General features: G+C 39.9%; 1 protein-coding gene across 2 annotated transcripts in view; it reads right to left on the reverse strand.

The window, feature by feature from the left end:
- brinp2 (bone morphogenetic protein/retinoic acid inducible neural-specific 2) overlaps positions 1-17504 on the reverse strand; it is a 284501-nt gene that overhangs the window by 180703 nt on the left and 86294 nt on the right. The window contains exons 2-3 of one of the 2 annotated variants that reach the window (XM_004565072.3): positions 8009-8121; positions 2431-2883 (exon numbers count right to left, since the gene is read on the reverse strand). In XM_004565072.3, the coding sequence (XP_004565129.1) occupies positions 2431-2816 (386 nt within the window). In that variant the 5' untranslated portion in view covers positions 2817-2883; positions 8009-8121. The remainder of the gene's footprint in view (positions 1-2430; positions 2884-8008; positions 8122-17504) is intronic. The other variant, XM_004565071.3, reaches the window with a different exon arrangement.

Below are 17504 nucleotides of genomic sequence, written 5' to 3' on the forward strand. Positions count from 1 at the left end.
ATAATATCTTTCCACTTACACTAATGTTTGTAAGGCTAGAAAACACACACACACACACACACACACACACACACACACACACACACACACACACACACACACACACACACACACACACAGTAATTGATTGATTAATTGCAATCTGTGTACCACACAGTCAGAATTCTAACTGGTTTGTAAGGGATCAATTACTTATTTCACCAAATATAGTATATACACACACAAAGGCATATTGAGTGTGAGAGCAGCTAACCTGAAAGACAGGATTAGGGATGGATATCGAAACCCGGTTCTTGTTGAGAACCGGTTCCCACTGTTTCACTTCCTTGGAATTGTTTGGCAAACGATTCCCTTATCGATTCCAGTCGCCCTGAATGACGTTGCCACATTGCGGAGCGTCATTTACCTGACAGGAAACGCGGCGCCTAAGCGGCTCAAACGCTCAAAAGTTTGGTTATACTTTACGAGAACGGACGACAACAGGGCAACTTGCAATACTTGCAAAGTAGATATTTCATTTAAGGGAGGAAACACTACGAATATGCAAAAGCTCACAAAACACACGATGACCTTAGATGAATGTCGTGTTTTTAATTCCGCTCCGGACTCGTGAATCTCAACCCAGCAGCAGCGGTAACGTTTGCACGTCCTCTCCCGTTAATGCGGCAGGTAAATAATCAACTAACAGTGCATATTATGTTAGCACGATCTGTCTTATTACAAACCTGCCATTACTGTGCATTTAGTGACCATGATGAGAGAGACAGGCAAAGTCCCAAAGCTAGGTGAGTGGCTCTATCAGATCCCAGGAACAACATCCGAGATCTCTGTGCAGAAGAGAGCAGTCCTAGGAACAGCAAAGGCAGTGCACAGGACCCTCAAGCTCCCAGGCCTCTGGTAGAGGACCTGAGCTTGAAGGGTATACCGCCCACAGGGGTGAGAGGGGAATTTTTTATAGCTTCATTTAATGTGTCCACCTGTCAAAATGAACTGTTACTCGTTTATATCTTCAGATATTATATTGACGGTATTTTAAAAAAACGCTTGCTTTATTCTGGCAGATAAAATGCATTATCCATTCCCTCTGATCCATGTTTAGTCACTGTTTAACAGATTCAGCTAAGAGCATGTTTTGTTTCGATAAATTTGCAAAGACTGAATATATCACAGCAACATTCTAGGCTTACTTTAAAATAACTTTCCCTCAAGATAAAGACATAAAATGTGTCAAAACCATTCACTTGACATTAATTAGCTAATTAAATGTCTAAACTGGAGGCAAGAACTCGAATCTGCTATAATTAGCTGTGTTCAAAAGTATAAGTTTCTTTCTTTCTGTTTACTTTTTATTGGCCACAATCCTGTTCTTTTATGAAAAATAAAGAGATGCTGGAAAGTCTAGTAATATAGTTTGATTTTCACCCATTTACTTGACATTTTGAAGTGGTTCATGAATTGTGATTATATGTTTTATTGGTTAATGCCCTTTCATTTTTTCAGTCAGCATTTGGCTATTTAATCTTTTGTTTAGTATGAACTTTGTGCTGAGTGTTGACATAAAAACAAAATCTCTCCATGATCATCTGGGGTAAAATTGTCCAGAAACATTTTCCTTCAAAGACCCTGGTCAACTGGTCATCTCAAGAGAATCAGAACACATAAATGTGCACTAGCTAACAGTAAAATGGATTTTAAATTCACAATCACCTAACCCTTAGGCAGCTGAAGAAAAAATGTACATCCAAAAAAAACCAAACGTTTCTTCTTCACTTTCTTCTTTGAGAATTTTGGCAGAAGTGAAATAACTTTACACTTCTTTCACAGGAAGAGAGATATGAGCATGTGCAAAGTTCAAAAACAGGCGTGTTGGGTTAACTGTTGGTTCAAAATGATGTGAATGAAAATGTGAACGTGTTAGCCCTGTGATGGACTGGTGACCTCTGTCACTAGCATCCCTGAAACACTTTTTTAACCATATGGATAAGTGCTAAGGATAGAAAAAAGGGGCAGAGAAGATTCTGTGTCAATATAAAATGACAAAAACATAAAATCCACTTTTGAAATAGTCCACTTAAAGAGCACTTCAAGGAAGAAACAGAGCTAGTGATTGCCTGCACAGTACATCAGCCAAGAGCATGCGATGTTGCAACATTTTAGAACAGCATTTTAAAGAAGTTTGAACATTTGAACAGCAAGCTGAAGTAATTTAACAGAGCTGTAAAAGAAGAACAGCTGGTAGATACAAAAATCTTTGCAGATAAAAAAAAGGAATTATTTTTAAAAAATGAAGATGCAGGAAGGAAGAAGACAAAGTCACACCTATTTGTCTGCACAAAAGACAAAGAGAGTCTGTACATATTATATGATATGACAGAGAAAAATGGTCTCACTAAAAAACCCCATGCACTAGCCAGTGCAGATCCCTCTCACCTGTAAATCTTGTATCTGGTAGAAAATCCCTGCTGGAACCTCTCTCTGAACTCGGTGTACTCAGGACACCTGTGGAAAGGGCCCTTCTCTGACAGCAGCCAGTCCAGCTGCCCTCCGCTCTGCCTTGTGCTAAAACCCCATGGTGAGGAGCCAGAAGGGGATGTGGAGGAGGAGGAAGATGACGAAGATGAGGGGGACGAAAGGGATCCATGCGGCACCTTTCCGCCATGTCCCCCGCTGCCCACCTGTTCAGCTTGGGTAGGCCACGGCAGCCATAATAACATCCACGGCAACCATAGGAGCATCAAGGATGACGCCAACCATCTAGCAAGGCAGGCGGAGCCATGGGAGCACCTCTCTCTTCTCATTGGCCAAGGAGTCGCCATGGTCCCAGTGGTGATGTACTAGGGCACCTGGGACCGGCATTTCTTCTGACAGTCACCTCCCGCTGGCCTGAATGAAACGGAGAAATGATAGCATGCTGAAACATGTTTTGTAGTAGGAAGGAATTTCTGTTAATTCATAGCTTGTTGTCCTTGACAGACATTGTTGTCCATATATTGTGATTATGAAGGCAGCATAATGCCCCTCTAAGTGGTGTTTACAAAGTTAATATCAATCAAATCAGTGAGAGCGTTTTCATGTCTACTTTGAATGTTGACATGAAAGATATTCTGTGCACGTCTAAAGACACACATAATTATTATGAATAACCATGATCAAATACTAAATGGAGGTTTGCTGTTGCTCATACAGGGAAGTTCAATTATCATGAAACTGCATTTACTGCAGTGCTAATTGAAACTGTCCTTCTTCTTAAATGTGGACAAAATCCAGATTGTGTTTCCTTTGCTTCTGTATATACTTGGCCACATAAACATATCTTATATCTGTCTCTTATAGCTGCGTTGACCACAAAGGCATAACATCTGTTTTCACGGCCTTAGAGCAAATCAGCATCACTCCTTTAGTCCACATGGTGGTGATAATAGATCAGAGGTTGGTGAGTAATTGCCAAAAACCTTTCATTCTTGGAGTTCGGTTTTAAAAGCAGCATGTGTGACTAATAATGTCCATAGCAACTGCAAAGCCTTATTGTCTTCCTGTCATCCACACAGATCAGGGCTCATGCTTAAACACGTGCATGTTATGCCTTCCACCATTACTATGGGTGTGAGAAGTTCCTGTTGCAAATTTTTCAAAGGTTACAGACAACAGAGGACTTTCTGACATACTACTTCAATTGAGTTTAAATGAGTTAATACAGAGAAATTGCACCTTTTCAACATCTGGCTAGAATGCATCCCTGATTTCAATCCCTCTTTTAGGCCTCGGCAATACCATTAGCTTTTTTTGCTATGAGAGCTATCCAACCCACAAAAGATGCACAAGTGTTTGAGTGTGCTTAAATGCCTACACATTAATCTCACAATTAGTTTTGATATATACATCACTAAACCTAAACAAATTTGCTTTGGTGTGGAAATTATCAACTTATTTTTATAATAGCTTTACTATTTCACCACTTGCATAGTGTAAGAATTTGGTTGTTAACAGTCATGCACAGTTTGTTTGTTTTTTTCCATATCAAAATATTTCCATTTTTATTTGTTTGTTTTTGGTTTTTGGTTTAATCCTTGGTATTTCTTGGGATTTTACTATCTTTGGTGGGTGCCTAAAAAAAAAGTGCCTAATGGAACAATTGGCACACAGTAACAAGTGCTGTTTTGTTTGACACCATAATGGGCTTCAGGAACAGTCTAGCGACTTCTTAAAGGTACAGAAACATACGGTTTCTTTTTCTGGTAAATAGATGTGGAAAAGGGCATGTGGAATTTCGTGTGAGAATAAAACTTCAGGACTGGATTCATTTCAATTCAATTCAATTTTATTTGTATAACACCAAATCACCAAAGCAGTTGCCTCAAGGTGCTTTATATTGTAAGTTAAAGAACAAGAAAGACAGAGAAAACAAAGAAAAAACTCCAACAATTAGGAAGCACTTTGGCAACAGTGAGAAGGATAAACTCCCTTATAACAGGAAGAAACCTCCAGCAGAACCGGGCTCAGGGAGGGACAGCCATTCATCTCCTTGAAATCAATGTTTAAACTTTTCATCATTAACATTCATTAACAGTCATTAGTGCACATGGTCAAACTTCATGACATTAATTTTCAGACCTTCTGTCCTCAGTAACAGTAACCCACATAGCAAAACTGGTACGGCCCGGATCTGGCCCACGCAATGTGCTTACACGTGACCCGCAAACAATAACGGCCCTTTGGTGGACCAGATCTGGTTTCCTAGTGGTGGCCCACACATTTGCCAGCACGAGGCCAGTTGCAGACACACTGCTGGCCCAGAACAGTTTCAGCTCTGGCCTCAGATGTCAGCCTAATGTGTACCTGAATCAAGCCATGTAATAACAACATGTGCAAGAACATAATAGCGCATAAGGAACAAGACAAAGCTCTGTTCAGACAATGAATGGACTGAATCTTATACACCCCTTTATCTACTCTCCCATTTTAATCAAAGTGCTCTATACAACATGCCACATTCACACACCTTCTCTAAACTGAGTGCTTCCTAACTACATTTATACTCTTGACATGCAGACTGGGGAAGCCAGGGATCGAACTACTACTATTCAGATCAGTAGGTGATCTGCTCTACCGCCTCAGCTACAGCCACCCAGTGGAAAACATGAGTAAATCCTCACTAGGTTTTGGATAAAGTGTACACTCACAAACCTGTCAAACTTGCATTTGAAACATTGGCTACCACAGCCGTATAGTATTGCAACATGGCATTTGGGTCTTCTAACTAAAATAGAAAAATAGGAACATAAATAGTGCCTCCATTGCCAGACCTGGCCCACATCTGGTTGACAGACACCCTTCCATGACACCAGTCAGTCAGAAGTGCCAGCTTGATGCCAGATCCAGGGTAGACCTGTTTTCTATGAGCCTAGGCCACATAAACCAATCCACAATCGGGCCAGATATGGCATGCCGTCACATAAACAGTGCCATCTAAGCCAGGCCTGGCCCATATCTGGATGACACACCTCTTACCATGCCAGAAGTCAGCCAGCAGTGCCGGGTTGACACCAGATCCGGCCCAGACCTGTCTGCTATGACGGAATGTATGACTGCAGATTCACTTTGGGGGACACGTGTTTGCAGCACTAACACTCACCTAAACCAACTGTGGGAATCTTTTAATCTCATTCAAGTCTGTTAACCTTGATCTTGTTTTGTCATGTGGTTTTATAACATAGATCATCCTGTAATTGTGGATAATGTTTTAACTCACTTGTATGTTTTCAACCTTTGGTCCCTACAACTGTAGGAGGTTCAGCTCTTCCACAGATACACTACAACACTACAGCTCTTTCCTCTGCTGCTCACAATCTGGGTGTTCAAGAACTCAGTGTTTCTTTTCATGCGTTCTGTACTTGTGCTTTCGATTAGGCTCCACCACTCAGAGTGAGATTTAAATCTTATCCCTGGCTTAATGAATCTGTTAGGGTTGTCAGGAAAGAGAGGAGAGGTGAACACAGCTGGAGGAAAGTTCCAAGTGTCATTAGAAATTAGCCTTTTTCTTTGTGCATGCTTAGTTTAAGTCAAATTATTATACCATATCTTTTCATTTCTATGCAGATGATTTAAAACTGTATTTACCTGGAAATCACTTTTCCATATGAAGGGTCAATAAGTGCATTTTCATTTTTTTGACTTCCCACTGTTAGTTGAGAGATTAAACAATACCCTGTGCTTTTAAACTCTTTTTATGAAAAGCAAAAGAAGACGCATCAACAATTTGAAATGTTACCACTTTAAAAACAATTGTTGTCAAGAGCAGCTTCTTTGAGCTCAGAACAATCTTGACACTAAAATCCTTTTTAAAACCTTCTGATCTGGAAAGGGTTGAGCATGCCTTTGGTACAAAACTAAATTACTGGTATGACACCAAGGGCACAAAAACTCTGCATCCACAGGAATAAGGATTATCCCCAGGAAGTCCTTATTGGACTGCATATTATTTCGATTTACTGCCATGATTCAGTGTTAATGCAAAAAGGAGTGTGACATTTATGCAGTGAGGTGGAAAGAAAAGGTGTGGAGAAAGCCTGGTCGTTAAGTGCATTTGGATTCAGCAGAAAAAACATGTTTCCCGAGCTTGATATGAAATTTAGGGTCCTTAGCATATTATACAAGTGCAATATCATGGATGCTGTATGTAAGATATTAAATGTGAATGATATCAGCTACAAGTCGAAATCAGGTAAAGATGTGTTTAATCCCATAGTAAAACAAACCGTTGCACTGATCACAAGATGTAAGCAGCAAGGAAGAAATAATACAGTTTTGTATTTGCACAGTTTCTTCAAGGGATTGATTTTTTTTTCTTTTGACTTGTTGAACATTGGTCTAAAAGCTAGTGAAGGATAAAGCCTCTCACTTGTGTGCTATTGCCTGTGCATTTAGCCATTCATTTATATACTTTATGAATTATACAGAGCCACACAATGAATCTGACCCAGGAGAGCTAGGCGCTCTGCAAAAGCAGCTTTTGTAATGGTGCTAATGTGATTTTAGCTGAAATCTTCCTTTCTGTAGACAGTTCAGTAAAATGGAAGTATTTATTACAAGCCAAAAGACACCGCTCACAAGCTTTGAATAATTTCTGAATGAAACATTTTGAAAAAAGTATCATTGCTGTCATCCAAGCACTTGATATTTGAAATTTAAAACCACAGATTGGTTTCATAACACAGCTAATGTACAAATAAAAGCTATTTTGAAATAGCCTTGAAAATGGAAACATGGGCTTCTAAAATGAAATGGATCTCTGCTTTGTGACTCTGTGACCGTATTTTATAGTAACTTTTTGAAGGACTGAAAGCTAGTAATGCATCTGATGGGGATAGTCCCACGACAGTGGCATGCCTGACTGCTTTCAGTTTCTTTATGATTTGTGTGTTTGGACAAGCGTGTCATCACCTGCCTCCATACAGAATCGTAGGCATTAGCAGTGTAGGCCACACGGCAGTTCAAGTGTGATTTCCCAGCATCTAACACCAAACAGCTCTTTCTAATGTGGCTTTCATTTATTCAGCCCAGGAGAAGGCAGAGTGCTTTGACACTGTCTTTAAGGTGACACTTTGAAAAGACTTCACAGTGCCCTTCAAAAGAGTCGAGGTTTGCTCTTCATTTCGGCGGTAATGACTAGCAGGACCGCCGGGTGGAGTCTTTAGGGACAAATCAGCATTTCAGAACGGATATGTAAAGCAGCGGAGGAGGTGCTTTAAGTGGATTGGGATCTCAAGTATTCCCTGTTTATCTCACAAACAAATTAGAGAATTAATTTCACGTAGATAAATGCAGGCTTAGACATGAAAAAACAATACTCAGGGTACTGCATTTTTAATTTTCACCCACTGCACCAGGAGATTACTGCAGTTTGAAAAGGCAATTAGCAAAGTCATCTGTCAAACGAACGTATTTATACAACTAAAAGCAGGATGAAAACTTGATGAATAGGATAGTCTGCTTATGCTGTTTCTTGTACCGTTTGGCCCAGAGGTAAAGCCGGTGTGCCAGATTTCTTGTTTTCTTATGTCCTGAGAGAGGTCCAGTTGTCTGTTTTGAAACGAGTCAGTCAAGCATTCTGAGCCTGAGTGCCTGTTTGAAAAAAAAGAAAGAAAGAAAAGAAAAGGAAAATTCTTCTATATAGTTAGAGTTACAAACGTAACTAATTCCACTGCCGACTAAAGAACAGTCCAATAGTACAGATTTTACAGGTAAGCATAAAGAGCGGTGGGGAAAATACTTACAGTTCAGTCACAACCACTGCAGTGAAATTCAGATTTTTGTTACAAACTACTGTACATTGGTTTCTGTTGATGGACCACAGAGATTTTGCACAGCAGCAGCAAGAACAGATCAACAGACCATCAGTGCAAACAAATATGACACTGATTAAGTCAGATATAGCATAAAGGAAGCAGCTGGTTTAGAGTTGGATTGTGTAGCTGTGGCTAGGTTAGAGAAGCTCCCTATATAAGAGTTGCTAATTGAATGTGAGAGCCTGCACCGAGGCGAGCTTGATCTGCCTAAGATTAAATATCTTTCCACTCCTAATAAAACTTACTGTTGTTGAAGGTAGCACAGTCACAATGCCACAACTGCACGGACACCTGAACAAACCCGTTTTTGTGTGTAATTCCATCTCTGTGCCAACTTTTCTGTGGATTATAAAGTGTCCTTTTTAGAACTGTAGTTTTGCTTCTATACGGTGGCCCATGCAGAGCAACCTTAGAACACTAGCAAACAGAAAAAGCACTTCAAAAGCACACAAAACAAAAAACATGCTGCACTGACACACACTGAAAAAAAGAAGAGGATTCATCGGTGTTGTGGGGGAGAAGAACACAGTAAGCGTCCTTTTCAGCTTGTCTCAGTACAATCCACAGCTGTTGTGTCCTTTTATTAATTTGTGAGGTTTTATTTCTTTCTCTTCTTTCTTCTTCTTTCTCCTTACATTGTGTTTTGTATGCTTTTGCAGTGTGTTTTGCTATTATGTGGTGTTTTCTTTGGTTGCACCGCATTCGACCTCTCAGGGCCGTCTACTATTGTAATATCCCTTTTTTGTTTTTGTTTAAAAAACCATTAATAAGCTATCAGGGCTTTTAAAAAAGCTTTGAAAAATAAACATAGTATTAAAGTATCGTACTATTTAAAAATGAACCATACCTTACAAAAAATAAAGTAACAATACTGTATATGAGAACACAGTAATAATGCTACAAATGACAATATAGCAATAATACTGTTAACAAGAACATAATGCTGCAAATTACAATACTGCAACATCAACGTAAACTTTTTTTTACAGTAGCTTACTGTCATCCAGCTACCACTGTAAAAATATACAGCAGCTCTTTTACTGTGATTACTGTGTTTACTGTGTATAACAAGTGTTTTGTGGTTTTCTAAACTGCATATCTGAATAAAATCTTACCTCAGCTGAATATATTGGAGTAATGTGAAAGAAGGAAGGCTATAGTTACTTCTCCAGTTACTGGTTGGTACCTGTTGCCTGTTAAATCAGCAGTACTGGAAAGTTAAAAAAAAAATAATTTTGGGTTAGCAAAACCATGGCGATATTTTCATAGTCAAGCTGCAGAATGGAGAATCTTCTCAGCTTGTGCAGTTGTTTACTGGTACAAGAAAATCAGATCAACCATTGAACATGTCTGTGAATGTGTCTGTGCAATGCACAGTTTTACTATGAAAATGGGGAAATGCAGAAGCAAATATCACTTAGTTCAATGTAACAGCCACACTGTATATGAAACTGGGGTAATACTTACAAGCTACACACTCTCTGTAGAATGTTTGACAGGAATATTCACTACACTGGTTATTTTAACAAATACCTACTACCCACAAATCACAAGGCAGATGACAGGGATAATGCTCAGGGACTTTGACTTTAGAGGATAGGTTTTGTTTCAGAAGTTCTTGGCATCAAAAGGCCAAAAGGGCACTATTTACTGTTTCCTTCAGTCTGCACAGCTTAGTCACTGTGAGACAACATTGCACTAGAAGAACAAATATTGTTCAGAAAACCAAAAAGCTATACAATAGTAAAAAGAATACCATCGGACACGTTGCGACTTGGCTGTACAACAACATTTTACAACACTTAAGTCTGAATATGTAAACAACTGTAATAGAAACGTCAGCGCAAATGATGTGCAGGACCAAATGAGTTTCATATTGGGAATTCTTAAGTACCCAGTAAGGTACAGTTTTATTACAAGTATGTCTAATATCCTGAAAGTCTGTTAAGATCTAAATAATCTTACGGTTTACAGTAATATTAGTATAATTATTAATTACATTTTGCATATGAAAACATGAATAGAGTAAGAGTTGTCTCTGCACCACGATCAGCTGATCAAATGTTTGACTGGTACTGTGTTTGTGGGAAAACAGGAGAAAAGGTTTTGTTTGTATACTGAGGAGACATTCTGTCATGTAAATATAATATATAATCACAACACATGACAACTTAATTAACTAAAAATGGAAAATGGACTTTTAGACACTTGGTTGGTAAGATCGTCCTTTGGTGAATTTTTATGAATATAAAGACAGCTCATACATACATGCTGGCAGTGATATTGATTCAGAGAAAAAGAAATGCAATAGTCTTCCACTCCAAGGAGCTGTGAGATTTGCCTTTCAAATGAAGTTCTGTAACTTCTTAAAACACCACCTCTCGCAGAAATAAGTGTTCGTCGTTACTGCCAGGCCTCCTTCTCCTCCGAGACTCACTTACTAATTATAAAATGCATAAAACATGCCGCAAATGCCAGCGAGACAATAGAGGGAAATTGTGAATTTTCAGCCCTGACATTTAATGTACGCCTTGCATTATTCACATACCCTTTGCGTATTTACCCTTCTCTGTAACCCAACCTAGAGGAGCGGAAGGTAAGTGAAGAAGGCATGGACATTTCGAATCCATATTGGAAGGAAAGGAGGGAGCCGCGGAGGATAAGGAGGGGTGTGAGGGCATCTAGGTGGAATGGAAAAATCGACCACGTCGCGCTTAAATAACATCTCAGAGATGACAGCAGAGTCAAGGGGGAAGGAGGCTTATGTTTATTGGATTTATTTTTTTTTTCATCCCATCTACTGGGCTTAGCGGGCAAAGAGTGTGCTGCTCTACTGTGTTTGCACTAAACTGGAGAAAAAAGGGGGAAAATGAGAAACATGGGGAAACCTGGGAAAGACAAGAGAGACTGGAAAAGGGACAGGCGTTCTCACAGGAGAACATTTATCTGGGAAAAAAGGCGCTCTTTGAGAGAAAGCAGCAGAACGTTCTCCTTAAACTTGCCACCTAGCTGCAGAGTGACCGAGGTAAAGGCTGAGGTGAAAACGGTTTGACCTCCTGACTCATCTAAGTAATTTGTGCTCCAGTTGGGAGGGCAGAGAATTATGGGAGGGAGCCAGTGTCCCAGCTTTTTTCCTTTTTATTTCTGAGTCAGACAAAATACAACTATCATTTTTCTCTGCAGCACTGAACCTTAATGTGCAGCAGAATTCATCAGCTCGCTATCTGTGCACTGCAATTACCACAGCTGGGATTCCTTATTGGATCTGACACACATATGTGTTTCATGGTCCGTTTGTAGCTGTGTGTGTGTGTGTGTGTGTGTGTGTGTGTGTAGAATCTGAGCCGGTTTCTGTCTGTGTTTGTGTGTTTGTGTGTGGATATGCTGCCAAGCACCTGGCCAGGCTCTTGGCAAACATTAAAGCAGGTGGAGGTCCATCAGCATTAGAGGCCAGCTGTATTCCTCAACCCCAGCAGCTCACTACTCACCTTTCAGCATTTATGCGAGTCAGCAGCAATAGCTGACCAGCTGCACACCTGCTCCTACCCTGCCTTGTTATTCGGGCTCTGAGACCTGGAGGAGGGGGAGGGAGTTGGGGATTTGGGGGGTTGTGGCAGCAAGAAAGCTAGCGGCGGAGAACTGATCCTAACAGAACAGGATGACAGTCAGAGAGATATAAACAGGGAGGTTAAGAGAGAGAGAGACGCAGAAGGACAGACAGATGAATACGATGGAAGAGACATAAAAGAGAGGAGGAGAAAGCCAGAGACACAGAGCAGCATACTTCTACACTTTGATGTGGGAGCTGAATAGTAAACACCGGCTGGAGTCCTGCGTGTACATTCACCAGACTGTCTGTCAGTATAAAGTGTGCCTATAGCTCTATCGCCTCCATGTTACCTGTGCTGAGATCTCACTCACCAACGTCGGCCTACTTCAGACTGCACCTACCTGCTTCTCACCTACACAGTAAGCCTGTCCTGCAGCAGTGGGAAGATATTATGGCAGTATGGCTAGGGTAGGGTTACTTCTTTATTTAATTATTTTAGGAGCAATTGAAAGTCAAGCTGAACCTCAGCAGAATAACCTGGCAGCGTTCAATGAAATTAATATGGTATGATGCCTACCCAAATCTTATTAACGTGTAGCGTTACTTACAATACGGGAGCTGTTTACATGATTTTCTATGTAAGGCATAATATGCTGAAAAGTTATTCCCCCTTTAAGCAAACTTCCATCTGACTGCCTGTATGGAAAGTATGGGAAGGTATAAGGAAAAAGTCAGCTTTAATAAAATGAGATTTATGCTCTAATACTGTTGCTCAAACACATTTCATAATTAAAAAAATAAGCAAAATATTATTTGTCAACATGAGAAGATATTTAGGACATAAATATTCTGAAATCATGGAACATGAAAATCCATCAAAGTCTTCCCACTCACCAAAGCCAGGCACTCACTGGGCTCCATATCCTCAGCATCTATTTTACAGACCTCTGCAATCTGTCCACATCAAATATGTGTCTTCAATTGACCTCTACTTTTCATTCAGTAGGTTTGTCTGTTTGCGTGCGTGTGCGTGTGTGTGTGTGTGTGTGTGTGTGTGCATGCTGTAGTTTTTAAAGGAGCTTCCTAACAATCCACCCCCCCCCCCCCCCCACCCACAAAAAAGAGAAAAACTACATGATTTTAAGAAAGACAAATGCTATTCATCATGCACGGCCTAACGCCTACAAGTAGCTGTAGGAGGCATTCTCAAATCCGTCCCACTCCCTTTCTTGACTAACAAAAACTTGTTAACAGTCTAAGGACATAAGAATGATTATGGATTAAAAGAACAAACGTGACCTGCAGTTAAAAAGTATGTTGGATTAATCAAATGAGAACAAAGAGAAAGGGGATGTTAAAGGGCATCTGATTAAAAATAGAGAAAGCGTAATAATGTAATTGGCTTTTTCTCAGACTCCCAGTGCCTACAGGCTGAGTCGGGTTTTGAATAAGCAGGTGGTGGGAACTCCCCTATGCACAACACACACACCACACACACACAAACTAACAACCACACAACTGGATTATGAAGCGGCAGAGCCAGCAATAATGTCAGTGCACAGCATAATGCCGATAATGTCGGGAGACACACTCTGATGGCCTGTGGTTAGAAACTGGAACCCCTACAAATTATATGCTGTGTTGGCTTCCTGTGTGTGTGTGTGTGTGTGTGAGAGAGTTCATGTTTCTGCGCAGTACATTTTACATCCATGTGTGTTAGTGTGTGTGTATGATTGTCTTATCAGTGCAGTCTCTGGCCAGTTTCCAGCTAAACAAACAAACAGCCATATGGTCAATTAAGGCCCATCAATACCTCTGTTAACATCTATACCAGCTGATAATTAAGAAAACAACAGCCTGTCAGCAGCACGCTCTGCTGAAAGTCATTTTGCCCCTAGTTACATACCCCGCCCACTCTTCTGTGTTAGAAATGTTAGAAAATGCTGCTTTTGTTAACAACTTGCTCAGTATGACACACCGTGGCCGGCTTCATCCTCCCAGGCGACCCTCGTGGCCAAATATTGCGGTTGGTCTCCTTTTGAACCCCACTATGCACCTTAATTATTCCTCCCAGGTCTACCTGAAACGATTAGCTGATTAATCAGTTAGCCTGAAAATGAAATGGCAATGTATTTGCCAATAATAATTTAAGTCATGTTTTTCATGGGAAAACATGACTTCTCTAATCTGAATATTTGCTGGTTCCAAATGTTTTATGACTTTGGAGTCAGGTAAATAAGCTCTCCTTTTTCCACTTTGTCTGAGTATTTAAGGAAAATACTTGAAATTAATGGCTACTGGCCACTGCAGGTAGCTTTTGAGTTCTTCTCTAATTAAATTTCTTTGCAATGACACAACCATGCATGAGGGTGACTGTGTACTAATTACTTGACACAGAGGTAAAGTAAATTCATTAAACACAACTTATTAAATTATCTAATCATTGACATTGTGGTTACAGTAACCAATAATGCATACAGTGATTATTGTAAAAGGACATGTCTGGAGTTTGGGATAGTAATAAATCAACTTGGTGGGAAAACATATTCAGATCATTTAACAAGCAGTGCAAGATTTTAAAAAAAATGCCACTACATAAAAGTCCTGTACCAAATGCCATTACATTAATGGCACAGTAGGGTGATGGTAATTTTCATACAAGACTATTAATATAAATAAATGTTAAAAGGATTGACACGGATGAAGAAAACTCTGCTTCTTTTCACTTTATTTCTCTTGTGCTGATTTCAGTTGAGCAGCAATCACCTTCTTAGATGCAGGAATTAGCATTGCACATTGCCTGTATTTAAGTAATTATGAGAACAATAAAACAGAATGCTCGGCAGTTGGCAAATCTCTTTGTGGCAATGAAAATGTGTTTAGAAGTAGGCTATGACTAATACTTACAAGTGGAGGTCATGCTTATTTTAAACATAGATTAGCATATGATACTTTAGTGAAATAATACAAAAGGAATGTGTTTGTGTTTTAACTGCAAGGTCCAGAGCATGCATGTTAGGCTAACTCAGAGCTTCCCAAAGTGTGGGGCGCAGAGCCATTGCGGGGGGGGGGGGGGGGGGGGCGCGGTATGAAAAGAAGAAGAAGAAAAAAAGAACGCTTGGATACTGCTAGCATAATAGACAGGTTTTTGACGGGGCTCCCGCACAAACGCAAAGCAGGAGATGAAGCATCGCTGAATACGTTTCCAAACCAACTTCCTTCCAAGCCAGGGGTCAGCAACCTTTCACACTCAAAGAGCCATTTGGACCCGGTTTCCACACAAACGAAAACACTGGGAGCCGCAAATACTTTTTGACATCTAAAATGAAGATAACACTGCATATATTGTTTTTTACCTTCATGCTTTGTGTGAACAACTAAGGTGTGAAATCCCTGAAGTGCTACAGAGAAAATTACATTTTATTTATGTAATTAACACATTTTGAACTCTTAAAGAAATATAACAAAAGGAAAGACACCCAGCTGAACTAAAATGATCCATGTAGCAAACAAAAACTGTTGTGAGCCGCCACCCTTATACAACCTTTGTGCTTTTGGAGCCTTGACCTGACTTTTAAAAAATAATTGGAAAAAAAGCACTAAAAATTAAAAATAGTGCTTTTAAAATAGGAATAGAAATAGAAAATAAAAATAGGAATAGATATTTGCAAAATTCTGCCTAAATATGTATTTTACCTGGTTAATGTGTGTGGCGGGGCGTGGTCTGCAGTGCCGCTGCAGGGGAGTCAGACACACCTGAGCGGCGCCACAATCACGCCTCGCCGCCTTAACGTCTGTGCTCTCTCTGATGTTGTGTTGTTGTTGGTACATGTCGGGCTGTGAGCTGAAAAGCTACAGCCGGCTGTATGCGTACAGCAGCCGTGTGTGAAAAGTTGTCAATGAAGAGATGCTGAAAAGCATTTTGATGGAAACATCGTCGGGTCTGCCGTGATATGTTTACAACGGGACTTCTGCTCCTGAACCTCTGCGCACAGCGTCTGCAGATCGGGGCTGTACGAAGTCACTTTCATCTTTACGCAGGACTGTAAGCTGTCGTATGTGAGGCGTGAGCGCTGTTTGTTTTTAACGTAGTTCATGGTGGAGAACAGCTGCTGACATAATGTGGATCCGAAGATCCATAATTGGCCTACCTGGGGTTGAAAGTCTCGATAAATGCCGTTTCTGCGGGTATACCAGCTTCCGCGAGTGTGACGCTTATTTTGAGCAATGAAAAAATAATAGAATATAATTATATTTTTATATTTCAATATCACAATAATCTTCCAGTTTAGAACTACAAGTTAAAAAGAACATAAATAAAATATACTTCAGCTAAATACTTCTAATTTATTTTCCCAAACCACTATCTGCCATTCTGCTATTCATCTCATGTAAACAATAACGTGGCGCACAGCATGACGTGGAAAAAGGCACATGCCTTTGACGTTGCGTGACGAACTCTGTATTCCTCGTCCACACGTAAACGCAAAAAAGGAGTTTTAAAAAATCTCAGTTTTTGGTGATGCAATACGTCGTTTACGTGTGGACGAAAGGCCCAAACACATAGAAACAGCTGCGTTTTCAAAAATACCCGTGTAGGTGCGGACGTAACATAAAAGAGTTAGTAGTTTATTTTCTTACTACCTGTAATTTATTGCATTTGCTTAATTGTTTACTAAATGTTTGAGGTGTGAAATACACCGCAATGGGGGAGGGGCGTGAATATTTTTCTTGTAAAACAAAGGGGGGCCTAGCAAAAAAAGTTTGGGAACCACTCGGCTAACTGGTGCAGTGTTGGTATGGATTTGTGCATGACTTGGCGATCTGTCCAGAATGAATCTCTCTCCCAATGCCAGCTGGGATAGTTTCCAGACGCCTAGAGTTCCCAAGTTAGATAACAAGTTTAAGAAATGGATGAATCACAGAACACATTTTTTTCAAGTTATTAAACATACATACATTTTACACTTTTGTTGCTGAGCTGGAACTCAAAGATCCCCAAGCAAGGATTAGACTTATATCAATTTTCAGTTGCTCTGAGTCTGGAGCATTAAACCCTCTTTCATTTATCTTCGGCAACTTTGTTGGCAGGTACTAAAGTAAAGGTTCAACAAATAATGAAAAAACGAGGAGCTTAAAAACGCAATTAGTTGCAAGTTACTGATTACCTGCCCAAAACTGGTATTAAGAATAAGGGAAACAATCTCATTTCTATCAGTTACGTCCAGTTTGACGGACTGTAAAATGTGTAATGTGTTGATGATGCCACCAAATGGATTATGTAAAGCTGTTAACACATCCTAATGCATAAAATTTGCTTGATAATCAGTTTCTTAGGACAAATTTTAATACCCATTTATGATCTATAGGAATATTTTGCTTGGTTTTTAATTGTATGTTTTATTACACCACAGTGTGTTTTAACAGTACACACACTGCAGTTACACAACTTGTTGTGTAACTGCAGATGACAGTTACAGATACTTATTTCGTCACAGTCAATGGATGTGTTTCTGGATGCATTAATCAATGAATTCCTAGTACTCACTTAGTGCTGTTGTATGATTATTTTCTATTATATGTGAAACTACCACGCCCTCTTTTTTGTA

Source organism: Maylandia zebra, linkage group LG18 (assembly GCF_041146795.1).
Source record: "Maylandia zebra isolate NMK-2024a linkage group LG18, Mzebra_GT3a, whole genome shotgun sequence".
Lineage (NCBI taxonomy): Eukaryota > Metazoa > Chordata > Actinopteri > Cichliformes > Cichlidae > Maylandia > Maylandia zebra.